The sequence below is a fragment of the Phoenix dactylifera genome, chromosome 11 (assembly GCF_009389715.1).
Source record: "Phoenix dactylifera cultivar Barhee BC4 chromosome 11, palm_55x_up_171113_PBpolish2nd_filt_p, whole genome shotgun sequence".
Classification (NCBI taxonomy): Eukaryota; Viridiplantae; Streptophyta; class Magnoliopsida; order Arecales; family Arecaceae; genus Phoenix; species Phoenix dactylifera.
This window is the reverse complement of record NC_052402.1, coordinates 14,916,660-14,933,162: the sequence shown is the minus strand read 5'-3', so window position 1 is coordinate 14,933,162 and position 16,503 is coordinate 14,916,660. Positions and strand designations below refer to the sequence as shown.

At 43.7% G+C, this 16,503-nt stretch overlaps 2 protein-coding genes across 2 annotated transcripts; both read right to left on the bottom strand.

Moving 5' to 3' along the window:
* Positions 1-8,736: 8,736 nt before the first annotated feature.
* LOC120112544 (secreted RxLR effector protein 161-like) lies at positions 8,737-9,420 on the bottom strand. The gene has a single exon (XM_039132115.1). It carries the CDS (start codon positions 9,418-9,420, stop codon positions 8,737-8,739), a length of 684 nt encoding a protein of 227 aa, XP_038988043.1.
* Positions 9,421-11,828: 2,408 nt separating this feature from the next.
* On the bottom strand, positions 11,829-12,968 carry LOC120112543. Its single transcript, XM_039132114.1, has one exon. It carries the CDS (start codon positions 12,966-12,968, stop codon positions 11,829-11,831), a length of 1,140 nt encoding a protein of 379 aa, XP_038988042.1.
* Between the last annotated feature and the right edge of the window lie 3,535 nt (positions 12,969-16,503).

The following is a 16,503-nucleotide window of genomic DNA, read 5'->3' as shown; positions in this document are numbered from 1 at the left end:
GCATCAAACAAAACATGATTGGAGAACAAATAATACAGCAGAATAAATCTTAATAAAACAAAAATAAAAAACAATCATGTAAATTTTTATTTATTAGCATAAAAATAAAGAGTCAAATTCAGCAAATACCTTGCAAAATAGATATATTTCAGTCTCAATAAATTGAGATAAAGCTGTGAAGTTATCTGTAAAGAATAGATATTTTTCACCTACTCTTTTTTTTTTGGCAAAAAACCATGTGATAAATAAATGTATAATAGATAATTAATTGCATGCAGATTTTTCTCACGGGCAAATCGACGGCATTAACCATGATGGCCACTAGAATTGAGGGTAGTTTTTGAAAAACAAAATGACCTTGATTTCTAGCTCATGAGAAAGTAGGTTTCCATGTTTGAAACCTCCAACAGGTGTGAGTTACTCAATTGACCCTACTTTTCTCCTTCCATTTCTTGCGAACCGAATGAATCGACTGTTGGCTCATTTTGTTAAAGCCGGCCACATGGCTTCTATTTGATGGTCAGGCAAATAGATAGCTGCGCTCTTGGGGGAGGGGTGGGGGGAGGCAAAGATAAACACATCACTGATGAAGCACAACCTTAGTCTCTGACAACTGAATTGGGATATCGAAGAAGGGGAAAGAGATCGCCGCCAGGCGGAGGTAGTAGTTCTAACTTCTAACAACTTGGCCAAGTGCGGGAGCCGATATAAAAGCTGCCATCGTCGAAGCAGTAGAAAATGGAAAATTCAAGACCATTGAAACAGAGGCAATGGTGAGGCCTTGTAGAGGCGGAGGTGGAGGTCGTGGGCGGTGTCAAACTGGGCGTCCTTCCACTTGATGGAGCTATCATCTTCTTCTGATTTTTTTTGACTGTACTCAACTATGTTTGGTGTGTGAAGAGCCGGTGTACCAAAAAAAAAAAGAAAGAAAGAAAGAAAGCTATCATCGCTAATGGTGATAGGAAGTCAAGGTCGGAGAGCGGAGAATGAATTCATCACTAAAGATATGGAGAATGCTGCAACACTCCTCAAAGGAGAAAGAGATCGCCGTCTATCCATAGCTATGGCAGAATCTCTTCCTCCTATGTTTCTCCTTTTTATTGACAGAGAGCTGCGGAGAGAGCACAAGAGAAGAGAAGAGAGTAAGGTTCGTTGAGCTGGTACCAGGATCCGTACCGATCGGCGTCCAATACAGTTCAGTACCGAACCAAACCGATATGGCAGTGATAAATGGTCCATACCCAATCGGTTCGAAATTAGATTGATTCGGTGAAAACCGGCCGATTTGAACCGAATTGGCACCAAATCGGTCCGTTTCGAATAGTAAATAACTAATTCTGACCGATTCAATATCGAATATAAATGATGCAGAGAAAGAGGTAGAGGAGAGGGTGGTTAGAGCCCTTGGCCCTCAATCTCGTATATAAAATTTTTAATTTTAAAAAAAAAGTGAGAAAGAAAGAAAGAAGGGGTGTAAGATATCCCACGTGGTATCTCAGTCTGGTATATAGATAAAAAGAGTGCCTCACCGTATCCCACGTGAGTTTTTGTTTTTTTGATTTTTTTTGTAAAAAAAGAGAAATAAGTGAGAAACAAATAATTAAAAAAAAGGTATCCCAATCTCACCTACTTTTCTCTGAAAAAACAGAATCTCAGATGGTACTCCACGTACATAAATTTTCTAATAAAAAATATGCGAGCAAAAAAAAAAAAAAAGGATGCAAGGATGAGAAGGTGGACGGCAGTGGGGCGCTGGATATCTATTCGGGAAAAATCTTTCTTTTTAGGAATATTTAACTCCTAAAATTGATAACGGACTAAACCTGTTAGCAACTCCATTGCCTTCGTTACCTCTCTTTAATTAAACAGCAGGGATTAATTTATTTAATTCCGAAGACCGGCCACCATCGGAATCAAATCCCTGTGCTTCAAGAAAACATCATAGATTAGAAAACATCAAGATGAACAGATCATAACTTACCACAGTGCTTCAGGCCTTTTGGCACTCGATAAAATTATTGATGATAGATGATATTACTAGCTAATTACTGAATGTTTAATAATCAGACTGTGTCTAGAATTATACTGCAGCAATGCTAATTACTGAATGAAACTCTTGATTTTAAGCAAACAAGATCGTACTCTGCCAGTTACAAGTGTTATCTGCTTATGAAAGAAGCACATACCTTGGCTTATTCTCCATGAATAAAACCATATACCTAACAGCATATTTCTCTCAGGCTAAAGGTATTGATTAGAAATTCTAATTAAGCTTCCTAAAAAGTGTTTTAGTGTAGAAGAAAAAGTAGAAAAATCAGAGTGACTTCTAGAATTTAAACTGATGAAAAATAACTAATTAAATATATGGCTGTCTGCCAAAGACCTTCCAACCCACATGCAATCCTTCTAATGGAAGGATGCTAATTCAAAGTATTCCAGTTACAACCATTCAAGAAACTGGAAGCACATATTTTCAATTTGTCATTACAAAAGAATAGTACCATGGAGACTAACTCAAGAATACCATTCCTCTTCTTTTATGCATTTCCATTCAAGAGTTTATATGAAATCATATTAATCGAAAGATTAATGTATTAAGCAACATATTACCAACGATCAGTCAAGAATTGTTTTGTCACAATATCAGACACCGATAGTGGAATAGATGGGAACTACTGAAAGATAGAGGTAAAACAGACCAGGTTTTCTGCAAAGATACTATATGATAGAACAGACAACCAAGTGAGCATCTATGTCATCATCAAATTTGATTCCCCAAAACCGCATCTTCTACCATAATTATATCCGATTGCACATTCTAAGAATCAAAGACTTGGGAATACAGATCCATAAAAAAAGAAATATGAGTTGATGCATGAGAGGGTAGAGTAGGCAATCCATGCACATCCATTTCAAATAAACAAGACTGCTTACGTATAAGGATACACCAACCGAGTCATAATTTTATTTAGAAGGTATTGCAAATCAAGAATATTAAGAACATCAAGCATGAATCCAAGTGATAGCATGAGTTCATCTGTCTAAAATAATACCTTATAGACTCCAAAAGTCTATGTACTATATGCTTAAAAAGAAAGAGAGGGGGAGAGAAATTAATTGTATGGATTCATCCATAAAAATGAAGTTATGGTAGGTACATAATAACTGAGAAAGAAATTACATACATAAAGAAAGAAATTATGGTAGGTATGGATGCATCCAAAACCGGAAAATACACAAAATGAAGTTATGGTGATCGATTCATAATAAATGACATCTGCAGCTCTATAAATGCTAACATACTGCAGCATGGTGCTGTATAATCATTCTAAAACTTTATGTACATACATAATAACTGTTCTGTTGTTTAGGTTTAAGCCAATAAGAGGAAAATGGATGGCAAACTGATCATATAAAAATCTGTGGCATATTTAAGATAAAATAGTATCCTGATACTGAAAAAAAATACTGCCATGCTATCAAAATAAATTGCGTTAATGTTACTTAGGGCTCGTTTGGTTCGCGGGAAGCATTTTCCTCCCTCCTAGGAAGCAAATTCCTGGGAAGAGGATGCCTAGAAAAGTAATTTTGGCATGTTTGGTTGACAATAGAAAAGTGACAGATTTTCAGAGGGCTTATGTTTGGTTGACCATCCACTTTTCTAAAAAAGTTATGTGCAATTCCTATTATACCCTTAATAAAAATTAGCTCTTTAATGTCTCTTTAATGCTGAAGGGTTTTTTAAAAAAAAATAAAAATGGAGCGATTTCCGGCTCATACGAAAGTAACTTTTCCATGTTTCTCATGGAAAAAACTTTCTCATGAAATGTAGGAATCATATTCCCATGGAAATACTACTTTTACTACTTTTCCTTCTCTCTCTTTTGAAAACTCCAACCAAACAAGAGGCATCTCATTACTTTTCCGTTGACCACACATTTCCCCCTTTTTTTCCGCAAACCAAACGAGCCCTTAGGATTAAATAATCATTCAAGTACAATGGGCCACACCATCTCATAAATTTCAACCAATTGTACAATGGCACACAACTGCAGATAAAATGACTAAAGCATACACCAAGAAAGAAGAAAATAATGCGACCTTTGGACATATTTCCTCCGTTCAAGAAATTATCAGATTAAATTCCATTGATGTACCATATAAAGGAAAAGATATGCAAGTGAATTTGTGCCAAATAGCAGCCTGCCAATGGTCCCTTATACAGTCAATATATACACCTTCAGAGGTCAACTCAACAGAATTGCCCGGTGATAATGTTTACTTTTCCATCAATCTCTTAACATCAGCAATCCAACACAAAGCAAACTGGATCATGCAACTCTGAATTCCAAAAAAAATACGGTTTCATAAGAAAGATGAAAACCGTTCATTATGTCTACCTCTTTCTTTATTTTCAGAAGAAAGACACAACTACAACCAATCCAACCATATATGCCTGCCCTGACACTCTTTGCCGTTTGCTACTAATATTACAATTAAGATGCTCCAGTATTGTACTCCTCGAATTTTTTGTACCTTATTATGACTCATTATCTATTAAATGGAAGAAATGTCATCCCACCTTTGAGGATTCAAGTAATACGCCATAATAGGAAAAAAATAAAAATAAAAATAAACACCATTTTGCCAGTGAAACATTATTTAAGTTAAAACATCAAGATGAACAGATCATTAGTCACCACAGTGCTTCAGGCCTTTGGCAATTTACATAATTACAGATAGATGATACAACTAGCTAATTACTGACATGTTTAAAAATCGGATAATGTCTAAAATTATACTTCAGCTGTGCTGAAAGGTATTAATGATTTCAGGTAATAACAATGATTTAAGGTAAACACATTGTAATGCTTCACATGCATCTTTCTTTTGAGGTGAATCTTTTGATTTTAAGCAAAACAAGTCATACTCACCTGCCAGTTACAAGTGTCATCTACTTATAAGGACCATGTACCTTGGCTTACCCTCTACAGATAAGTCATTTAGCTAAACATCAAAGTTCCGTCAGACTAAAGGTATTAATTAGAATTTCAATTTAAAGACAAACTAAAGAATCAGAATAACGTTTTAAAATTTCAACTGAGGAGGATATATGCAAACCCACTTTTGGATATCATGCATCAAACTACCAAGAACCTACAAATCACTATGCAAAAATTCCAAGGATACAATTCAAGTGACCAACCATTCATGATGCTGCAAAACACATAACAACATTGCAAAAGAAAGTACCATGAAGACCTAATCAAGAATATCATTCCTCTCCTTCCATGCATTTCCATTCAAGATTTTAAAAGAAATCATAGTCATCAAAAGACTGACGTATGAAAACTGAACCTAGAATTGTTTTGCCAGAAAAATCTGGCTGCAATTTTCTTATCAGCAGCAAAAACACCAAAAACAACAGATAACACCTGGCAAGAACTGTTTTGCCACAGCATTACTCTCCTTCTCCGTCCCCCTGTCTCCATCTACAAATCATCCTGGGAATAAAGCTTCTATGAAAGATATCAAACTGTTTGTGCATTCATTTATCCAATCATGAGGCAGTAAATCTGTAAACCTTAAACGCTTAACAGAATGGCGATCAAGAAAAGAAAGAAATAGCTAAAATCCAGATCAGATAGCACTCAAGAATTCATTACTCTCGCGCGTCGCTTTACCTCTGCCTGATGTTGCGAAAACAGACATTCACAGCCACCGCAGCAAGTGCTCCTACCGACGCCACGGCTGCCAACACCCAAGAAAGCTTCAGACCCCTCGCCATCGGCGCCACAGCAGTATCATGCTCGCCTTGGATCCCAACATGCATGTCGATCTGGGACAGGATTCCAGCGAGCTCCCTTTCCAGTCGAGTCTTGGTCTCCTTGAGGGCCTTAACTGCCTGCTTCAGCACATCTTCCCGCGCCTCCCTGATCTCGACCTGGTCCTTCACGGCCGCCTCCGCCTGGTCCATGGAGTGCCACAGATCCTCAGAAAGGCCACGCACCTTCATCTTCAGAAGATCGGCCCTCGTCCGGAGAGCTAGGAGATCCAAGTCCTTCCCCCCCTCTGCGGCGGCGAGGAGCCGAACCTCGAGGGCGGAGATCTCGGCCTCCAGCACGGCGTTGGCATCGGCGAGGTTGGCCTTCTCGGCCTGCAGATCCTTGATGGCGCGCTTCAGGCGGTTGGCCTCGGTCTCGAAGTCGTTGGAGGCGACAGCGGCGGCGGCGAGGTTCTCCCGATTGCGGTGGAGCTCCTTGCGGGCGTCGCCGAGATGGAGCTCAAGAACCCGTTTCTCGATATTGAGGGCTCGGATCTCGTCGAGGAGGAGGTCGATCGTGCCATCAGAGTCGGCATCGGCCTCGGGCTCGGTCTTTTTCTCCTCCCCGTCGCCTTCTTGATCTTGATTGAGCGTTGGGATTAGGGTTTGGTCCTTCTCGGGAGCGTCGCTAGCGTTGGAGAATACGTCGTCGCCTTTGCTCTCCATCGTGGGGTAAGGTGAGGGTCGATCGGAGCGCCGCTGCCTTTCTGCTTTCTTTCGTCAAAGAATGAGCGGGAAGGATGGGAGAAAGGAGAGGAAAAGATATAGTTATAGAGGAAGTTACGATGGTGGATGATCGTCTGACCGTGGCGGCATTACGATGGTGAACTGAATTCATCGTTTATCGTACGTTTTGCGCGAGGCAATCAGGCAATCTTGACCGTAGATTTCAAGTTATAGCATCTAATATCTTAATCACCGCAAGGGAAACGGACTGTATCTTTCGTGCGATAGGATTCCCCTTCCTCAGCACGAATCGACCGTTGGATCATCTGATCGCTTTGAGATCTATACATGAGAATGAAAAATGAGTTCGGAATGCTTTAAGAGTTGTGCATTCAGTGATCCGGTGGTGGATTCTAAGCGAAGGGGAATCCTTTGTTTGCGCACAAGGTACAACCTTCTCCCTAGTGCAAGATACTTTGAGGGTAGCACATAAACCATCAAGGTGAGGAGTGGCTCCATGAATTTGGAATCTCAAGACGAACTCACTGACAAAAATAATAAATGCATTTATAGCTAAGAGTCTCTTAGGGCCTCGATTGCCTTACTGATTGAAGAATTTTAAAAAATTTGTCACATGTGATGTGTTCTTTTTCTACTTTTTTAACTTTGAGAAATTTAGCAAATGTCACATTATCTACGATTTCTTGTCATGTTGTATTTTTAAAAATAGCACTTAAAATTTATTGCAATACACACAACAATTGATTATAAAATTAGCATGTCGATATTTTTGAGTCTCATAATATTTTCATGTGCACATAAGGAGCACTATAATCTCTTTTTTTCTAATGAATTTTGATTAAAAATTACTACATTTTTAATTTTGCAAAGTCATATAGGAATATTTTACAACCTAATCCACATTTAGCGTTATTCTAACCAAATTGCCCCCTAGATAACCACCAACCATTATCGTAAACATATACAATGCCCAAAATTGAGGTTGGCTCAACACAGCATGGAAAGCTATCGAAAAAAGAGGGACATCTGGGGCACTCTTTCCGTTGCTGCAGCGCCCAGGTTCGCCCTTGTTTCTTGGGTGCCCCCACCCCTTGGTCATCTCAAAGTGAACTTCGATGGTAGTATATCGGTGGATGGTATATCTGGAGGTGTCGGATTTGTGATCAGACTCCTTTGGCAGGCTAGTAGCAGCCGAGGGTCGGCGCACGCTTGGGCTTACTATTGTAAGGGCAGAGTTTTGGGCTGCATGGGAAGGGCTGTCATATACGAGGAGGTTCCTTAGAGCCGAGAGAGTGTATCTCGAGAGGGACTCTTTTGTGGTGATTGACTGGATCCGAAGTGTGGATAGATATGGTGATTGTCATCCTCTCATTAGAAAGGCCCGTAGGCTGGCTCAGGAGATGGGTGGCTTGCAGGCAGTACATGTGTTTCGGAAGGCGAACAGGGCAGCAGACTAGGTCGCCTCCTTCGTTGTTTGGTATTCCGTAGATTTTCTCTGGACATCTACAGGAGACATTCCCTCTTCTTTGTACTTTTTACTTTCTCGTGACGTGGCAGGATGTACTCACGTTAGAGCTATATAAATTGCCGCTTTTTACCATAAAAAAAAAAAAAGAAGAAGAAAAAATGGAGGGAAGTAGCAATAGGGCTTATGAACTAAGATGGCATCTCAAATGGTGGTGGAGATGAGGGTGATGGGGTTGAAGATGAAGCACGAGGTCCTGATATAAGTATGCACTATCTGAAGAGAACAAAACTCGCCTCCCAGTCTGGTGTAGAGGATAAATTCGCTTCGTACTCTCGAAGCGTTTAATGGCTGGCACACAATTTCACGCTCCGACGCAGGAAGTGAAATGATGGGAAGAAAAGACGGGAAGAAAAACGAGACTTATTCGCTCACAGCGTCCGCTCGTTTTATATATATAACAAACCAGCGATGATTACAACTCCCTGTCCTACTACTTCGGAAACTGTTTAACAAATAAAAACAAAATGACGAAAACAACGTCGTCCCTTAATCCATGCAACTAACATTTAAAATATACCTCATGCCCAACGCACGTAACAAAACATTCAAACGAACGCGTCGTCCCAACGCTCGTAACAAAACCATGCAGATTTAAATTGACAACACGTCAGCTCACCGTGAAGCCGGTGGGCGCTGCCTCACCTCCACGTGATTCGTGCAAACACACTCGTCAGGGTTATCTCCAACATACTCCCCCTTAATCCTGACGTGGCTCAAGATCTCGGACGCCCAGCAAATGCTTCATCGTTGCGAGCTTCACTCCTGACAACGCTTTCGTGAGAGCATCGGCTCGTTGCTCCTCCGTGCGAACAAACCTTACCATGATCTGTCCTCCTTCAACACAGCCACGGATGAAATGAAACCTCGTGTCGATATGTTTGCTTCGGCCATGAAATACAGGATTCTTTATCAGGGCAATAGCAGACTTGTTATCAATGAACAGCTTCACCTGTTTAGGTTCTTGCTTTGTCAGCTCCCCCAACAAGCTTCTCAGCCATAATGCCTGGCTTGCCGCTGCCGTTGCTGCCATGTACTCGGCCTCACACGATGACAATGCCACCGTCTTCTGTTTCTGTGAATTCCATGACACAAGACTATCGTTAACATAGAATGCCATGCCTCCGGTGCTTTTCCGATCATCAACATCACCAGCCAAATCACTGTCGCTGTAGCCGATGATCTCCTCTTCTCCCTTCTTCTTCTCATATATGAGTCCACAGTGAACTGTACCTTTTAGGTACCTTAGGATTTGTTTTACTGCCTTGTGATGCATCACCGTGGGCTTCTCCATAAATCGGCTAGCTACTCCAACAGCATAAGAAAGATCAGGTCTTGTGTGGAGTAAATACCTCAGGCAACCGATCATGCGCCGGTACTCCATCGCGTCTATCGGTTCTCCCTCTGGATCCTTGTGTAGTCTCGTCTTCTGCTCCATGGGTGACTTAGTTGCATTGCATTCAGACATACCAAACTGAGCTAGCACTTTCTTGGCGTAAGCTGACTATTTTAGTGTCACCCTATCTTCAGTTTGCACAACTTCGATGCCGAGGTAGAAGGTGAGTAGCCCAAGATCACTCATCTCGAACTCGGTCATCATCTGTTGTTTGAAAGCTGCAATCTCCTCCAATTTTTCTCCAGTAATGATTAAGTCATCGACATAAACACCAACGATGACACCTGCTTGTCCTTCTCCTCGTGTGTACACTGCTTGCTCTTGTGTACACTTGGTGAACCCGAGATGCTTCAAACTCTTGTCAAGTCGGGTGTTCCATGCTCGGGGAGCTTGTCGGAGCCCATACAACGCCTTGCTTAGCTTGTATACACAGTGCTCCTTGTTCTTCACAACAAAACCCTCCGGCTGAGTTACATACACCTCCTCCTCGAGTTCGCCATTCAAGAATGCCGACTTCACATCAAGGTGATGGATCTCCCAGCTGCGGTTGGCTGCAATTGCAAGGATGACACGCACTGTGTCAAGTCTGGCCACCGGAGTAAATGCTTCTTCGTAGTCGACACCTTGCCGCTGAACATATCCCTTTGCAACCAGCCTCGCCTTATGCTTGATCACATCTCCAGTTGCATTCTTCTACAGTTTGTATACCCATTTCAGACCTATGGGTTTTTGTCCTGGAGGAAGCTCAGTGAGTCTCCAAGTTGCATTCTTCTCAATGCACTCGATCTCCTGCTGCATTGCTTCTTCCCAAGCGTTCTCTCCAGCAGCTTCTCGGTAGCAAGATGGCTCCTCCATCTCAACCAGCAACGCTTCATCTTCGAGCTCTTCCCGTTGAAGATCCACTCTCACGGCATCCCGCATGATGTCATCGATATGCCTGTAACGAACCAATCCATCGTTGGTGCTGTCGCTGCTGTTGCTTGAAGTCGGAGTGGCCATGACAGGTGTAGCCGGTGCACCCGTCAATGAATTTGCTGTGGGAGACGGTGGGGCCGAAGCAATATCCTCCATGGGTGGTGATGTAGTTTCTGTGGCAGACAAATCTCCAGTGGGTTGGGCCAAAGCAACTCTGGGATCATTCGGAGTTGTCTCGGGAGAGTAGGTCTCCATCACAACCACGTCTGAAGCACCACTGATGTCTCCACCTGCATCCCAACTCCATTCCAAGTGCTCTTCAAACCTCACGTCCCTACTTACATGGAGTTTTCCGCGCCGAGGGTCGTAGAGACGGTGTGCCTTGCAGCCGTGCTCGACGCCAAGATATACCATTGCCTGACTTCGGTCGTCGAGCTTCTTCTGGTGCGGCAACACTATCTTCGCATGGGCAGTGCAGCCGAACACCCTCAAATGGCCGAGGTGTGGCTTCCTCCCAGTCCAAGCTTCGAATGGTGTGCGCTTTCCTAGCGCTTTCGTTGGCAAACGATTCAGCAAATGCACCGCATGCCTTACGGCCTCCCCCCAGAACATGCTGGGAACGTGCATGCTCTTGAGGAGTGATCTCGCCATCGACATCACCGTCTGGTTTCTTCGTTCCACCACGCCATTCTGTTGCGGAGTGAAGGGTGCAGTTAGATGCCTCACAATGCCCGCTTCTTCACACAGCTTGTTGAAATCAGTGGAAAGGAACTCGCCACCCCGGTCCGTCCTCAAGGTCTTCACTCGGTGTCCGGTGGCATTCTCCACCTGTTGCTTAAAATTTTTGAACACCGAGTAGGCTTCACCCTTCGTCTTGATCACGTACACCCACATCCATCGAGTGTAGTCATCGACGATCAACATGAAGTAGCTGTTGCCGGCGAGAGTTAAGGGGGTGATCGGTCCGCAGAGATCGGCGTGCAACAACTCGAGTGGCTCCTCCGCTCGATAGGTGGCTGCCTCTGAGAAAGGATGTCTTGCATGCTTTGCAACTACACACCCTTGGCACAGCTTATCGGGGTGTTTGATAAGCGGCACACCTGCCGCCATCTTCTCTTCTGCCAGCATCTTCAACGATTGGAAATTGACATGCCCAAGCCGGGCGTGCCAAAGCCAAGCTTTGTCAGATGTGTTGATGAGCAAGCACACCGGATCATTAGTTTCCATTTTGGCCTTGTATAGGTGATTTGAGGAACTTCGGATTCTAATAAGCAACCTGCCACTTGGATCATACATCCATAGAAGATCTCCCATCATGACGATCTTGTTTCCCTTCTTGGCCAACTGCCCACAGCTGATGATGTTGGTTCGCAAGGTCGGGATGTAATAAACCTCGGTGAGGAGTCGCTGTTCCCCGCCTTTGAATTGGAAGAGCACCGAGCCCTTTCCCTTGATCTGCACAGTGGAGCCATCACCAAACCTTACGTGCCCCTGGACTGACTCGTCCAGCTTGTGGAACTTTTCTTTTCACCCGACATATGATTGCTTGCACCATTGTCAAAATACCAGGTGCTGGAGACATCCTCACTTCCGGCTCGAAGCTGCGGTTCCACCGTCTCCTCATTCAACAGAACAAGGTCGCGTGTCTCAACGCTCGCAGACAGCAGTAACGCCGGTTTCTCCTCCTCCATGAATGAGAGGTTCACTTCTTCATTGCATGGTTTGCTCCTACATTCAGATGCATAATGGCCCATTTTTTGACAGTTAAAGCATTTAATGTGGCTTTTGTCGCGTCTACTGCCACCAGGGCCGCCTGAGCCATCCTTGCGCGGCGATCCGCTGCGCAAGCCTCTGCCTCGGCCCCTGCCGCGACCGCGACCACCCCGGCTGCGGTTGCCGCCTTCTGCAGGGACACAGCTCTTGCCCCTGTTGCTCGAGAATGAGTCCCTCCCGACTCTATCCTGCCGCGTCTGCCACTCGGCTTGGGTGAGCAGAAGCTGGCCGTCATTGCTCCCGCTGGGGTTGCGCAGGCGTGCGCGCTCCCCGTAGGCCGTCAACCTCCCGACTGCTTCCTCGAATGGCATGGTGTCGAGGTCGCAGAACTGCTCGATCCCGGCGATCACCTGGTAGTACCTATCAGGTACTGTGTTGAGGAGCTTCCTTACCAGCGTCGCATCGTCGAGCATCTCTCCCAGACTTGCATACCTCACGGACATCCCGCTGAGTCTGCTAGCGTAGTCATCCAGCGTCTCCCCCTCCTTCATTTGCATGACGTCGAAGTCATTCTTCAACGTCTGCAACCGAGCAGTTTTGACACGGTCTGCCCCGACGAACCTCGTTTTGAGGCTGCCCCAGACCTCCTTTGCAGTCTTCTTCTTCGCCACCTGCAACAGGATGTCTTCCGGGAGCGTTTGGAGAAGAAGCGCCCTCGCCGTCTTGTCCTTCCTCGCGTCCACGTCCGCACCGTCCGCTTCCTCTACTGCCTCCCAGGCATCTTGGGCCTGCATCAGCGCCTCCACCTTGATCGCCCAGGTGGTGTAGTTCGTCGCCGTCAGTTGCGGATAACTGAACGATACTCCGCCTCCGCCCTTCATCGTCGCAGCTTGAGGGACAATGGCCATTACTTCAGACGAGGATGCTTTCGGCCTGCAACCGAGGCTCTGATACCAGGTGAAGAGAACAAAGCTCGCCTCCCAGTCTGGTGTAGAGGATAAACTCGCTTCGTACTCTCGAAGCATTTAATGGCTGGCACACAATTTCACGCTCCGACGCAGGAAGTGAAATGATGGGAAGAAAAGACGGGAAGAAAAACGAGACTTATTCGCTCACAGCGTCCGCTCGTTTTATATATATAACAAACCAGCGATGATTACAACTCCTTGTCCTACTACTTCGGAAACTGTTTAACAAATAAAAACAAAACGACGAAAACAACGTCGTCCCTTAATCCATGCAACTAACATTTAAAATATACCTCGTGCCCAACGCACGTAACAAAACATTCAAACGAACGCGTCGTCCCAACGCTCGTAACAAAACCATGCAGATTTAAATTGACAACACGTCAGCTCACCGTGAAGCCGGTGGGCGCTGCCTCACCTCCGCGTGATTCGTGCAAACACACTCGTCAGGGTTATCTCCAACGCTATCAACAGCCCAAATATAGATGCAGTCGAAGGCAAGATAGTCAAAGTAGTAGATATGGAGGAGGATGGAGAAGAGGTCGCAAAGAAGGACAGCAATATTCATGAAGGAGCTAAATTATAGCTTGAGTAGGTGCAAGAAACGGAGGTGGTGTTAAAATACATGACGATGACGCTCCTGATAAGTGCATTGATGGCGATGATGTTGCTGCCCTTGCTTGCACAAAGATCGCATCCACCTATATTTTCATCATCGACCTAAGGAATAGTGGAGAGAGAATAAGGAAGACATGTGGCATTACGAGGAAGAGCAAAGGGGAGTTCTTTGCAATAGATCTGGCAGTCCAAGACCCCAACATGAATGACATCAAGTTCTTGCTGGAATATGGGGAGCTTACAAGAGAAAGAGGTCACCACCACTCATAACATGAGATTTATTGACATAGCATGATAATAAGCTGGGCTCTTAATATATATATATATATATATATATATATATATATATATATATATATATATATATATATATATATATAAAGAAAATAGAAGTATGGTATGGTTTTTGGGCTGTGGAGTAGGAGCATAGATCTTTTATAGTGCATGCATGGTTTGCACCGTATGGTTGTTATCAAAAGATGGACAGTCATCCAAGAAAACAATCTTATAAGCTATACATGCAGCACTTTTGTACCTTTGTTTGATGGCTATTCATCTCTTAATAGCAGTCGTTAAGTGCTGCACAATACTTTATAGTGCAAACAGCATACCGTGGAGAGTTATCTCGTAGTTACGAGGACCAACACTCGGAGTCCTATAGCCTACTTTTCTCTCCCATTGAGAACCTCGAGATTGAGCAATGCTACAGTAATTCAGAAAAATCATTCAAAATATTCACGTACGTAGGTGCCTTGCACCAATCCCTTAGCGCACACCTCACCTTCCTAGCTCAAAGGGAGGAATGACGACACACTGCAGCTGCTGAGTGACTTCTTGATCAGTTGCTCAAGGATTTTCCCTGAAGATTTTAATGGCAGGTAAATGAGGAATACCTGGATGCTTTGGATAACCAAAGGGTACATTCTAAATATGAGAATGAAAGACAAAATCCAAAACGTCCCATTTTTCCACTTTATCTCTCTAAGCGAAGTAAGAATAAATTTTGGTGTTAATTTGGACAGCATTATGACGGATCAGGCATGCAAAGCTTATTATAATTGCTAGAAAAGTCATCATGGAGAGAGCCTGCCTTTAAAATACCTTCAAAGTAAATTTACAATTCCATTATGCTGGAAGAAACAAGCCCCTACTTACACATTCCATGTTTCATTCCAGTGATATGAAACTGTAAAGCCCATTTGCCATCACCACTAGTTTCCACATTTCAATTTTTATTTTTAAAAACATTGATATTGAGGCATAATAACCTAGTTTTCATTTTCAGTTTCTTCTTAAAAATCCTTTCTTAATTTTCAGAAATTGTGAAAACTTAAAAAAAAAAAATCTGATTCTCACTCTCTGATTGTCAATTTTGTAAAACCAAAATCATCCATGGTTCCCACCATACGTCGTCTCTGTTTTGACCAAAGCCGCCACCCCAGCAGACACCACTGCCAATGCATTACTCGTCAACCAAGAACCTACCAATCACCATGCAAAGATTCCAAGTATACAATTCAATGAGTTACCAACCATGCATTCATGAAGCTGTAAAGCAAAAGAACTGTACCATAATTAAAGACCTAATCAAGAATATCATTCCTCTTCTTCCATGCATTTCCATTCAAGATTTTAAAAGAAATCATAGTCATCAAAAGATTGACGGATCGAAACTGAACCCAAGAACTGTTTTGCCACAAAAGTTTGGCTGCATTTTTTCTTATCAGCAGCAAAAACACCAAAAACAACTGATAATACCTGGCAAGAACTGTTTTGCCTCCCTCTCTCCATCTACATATCATACTAAGAATAAAGCTTCAATGAAAGATATCAAACTGTTTTGTGTATGTATTTATATATCCAACCTTGAGGCAGTAGTAAATCTGCAAACCTTAAACTCTCGACAGAATGGCGATCAAGAAAACAAAGTAGCAAGCTGAAATCCTCATGATCAGAAGGCACTCAAGAATTCATAACTCTCGTTCTCCGCTTTACCTCTGCCTGACGTTGCGAAGAGAGACCGCCACAGCCACGGCAGACGCCACAGCTGCCGCCACCCAAGAAACCTTCATACCCCTCGCCATCGCTGCAACAGCAGCATCATGCTCGCCTTGGATCTCAAGATGCCTGTAGATCTGTGACCGGAATCCAGCGAGCTTCACTTCCAGTCGAGTCTTGGTCTCCTCGAGGGCCTTAACGACCTGCTGCAGCTCCTCCTCCCGCTCCGCCATGATCTCGATCTTCTTCTCCAGCCCCTGGACCTGTGCCCGGAGGGAGCGGTCGTCCGCCCTGAAGCGGGGGAGCTGGTTGCGGGCGTTGTCGAGCTGGAGCTGGAGTTGCCGATTCTCGGCCCGAAGGACTAGGATCTCCTCGAGAAGGAGGTCGATGGTGCCATCAGCGTCGGCATCGGCCTCGGCCTCGGCCTTCTTCCCCTCCCCGTCGCCTTCTTGATCTTGATCAGGGGTTGGGATTAGGGTTTGGGCCTTCTCGGGAGCGTACCTACGGTTGGCGAGCCTGTCGTCGCTTTTGCACTCCATCGTGGGGTGGGGTGGGGTGGGGGTCAATCGGAGCGCCGCTGCCTTTCAATTTTCTTCTGAGATTGAGCGAGATGGACCGTGCTACTGTGATGGGAGAAAGGAGAGCAAAAGATCTAGTTACTTATATAGGAAGTTAGGAACCATGGAAAGGAGAAAGGAAAATGCCTCGTCCTTCCAAAATCATCATCGGCCCTAACATACGATATCAATATATTATGATATGATATAATATAATATAATAATATATCTATAGTATAATATAATAATAAAGATAAAAATATTATAATAATTATTATTATATATTAAGAATTTAAGAGACA

Coding starts and splice junctions, on each gene's coding strand:
- LOC120112544 (XM_039132115.1), bottom strand. CDS start 9,420: ATGGAGTACCGGCGCATGATCGGTTGCCTGAGGTATTTACTCCACACA.
- LOC120112543 (XM_039132114.1), bottom strand. CDS start 12,968: ATGGCCATTGTCCCTCAAGCTGCGACGATGAAGGGCGGAGGCGGAGTA.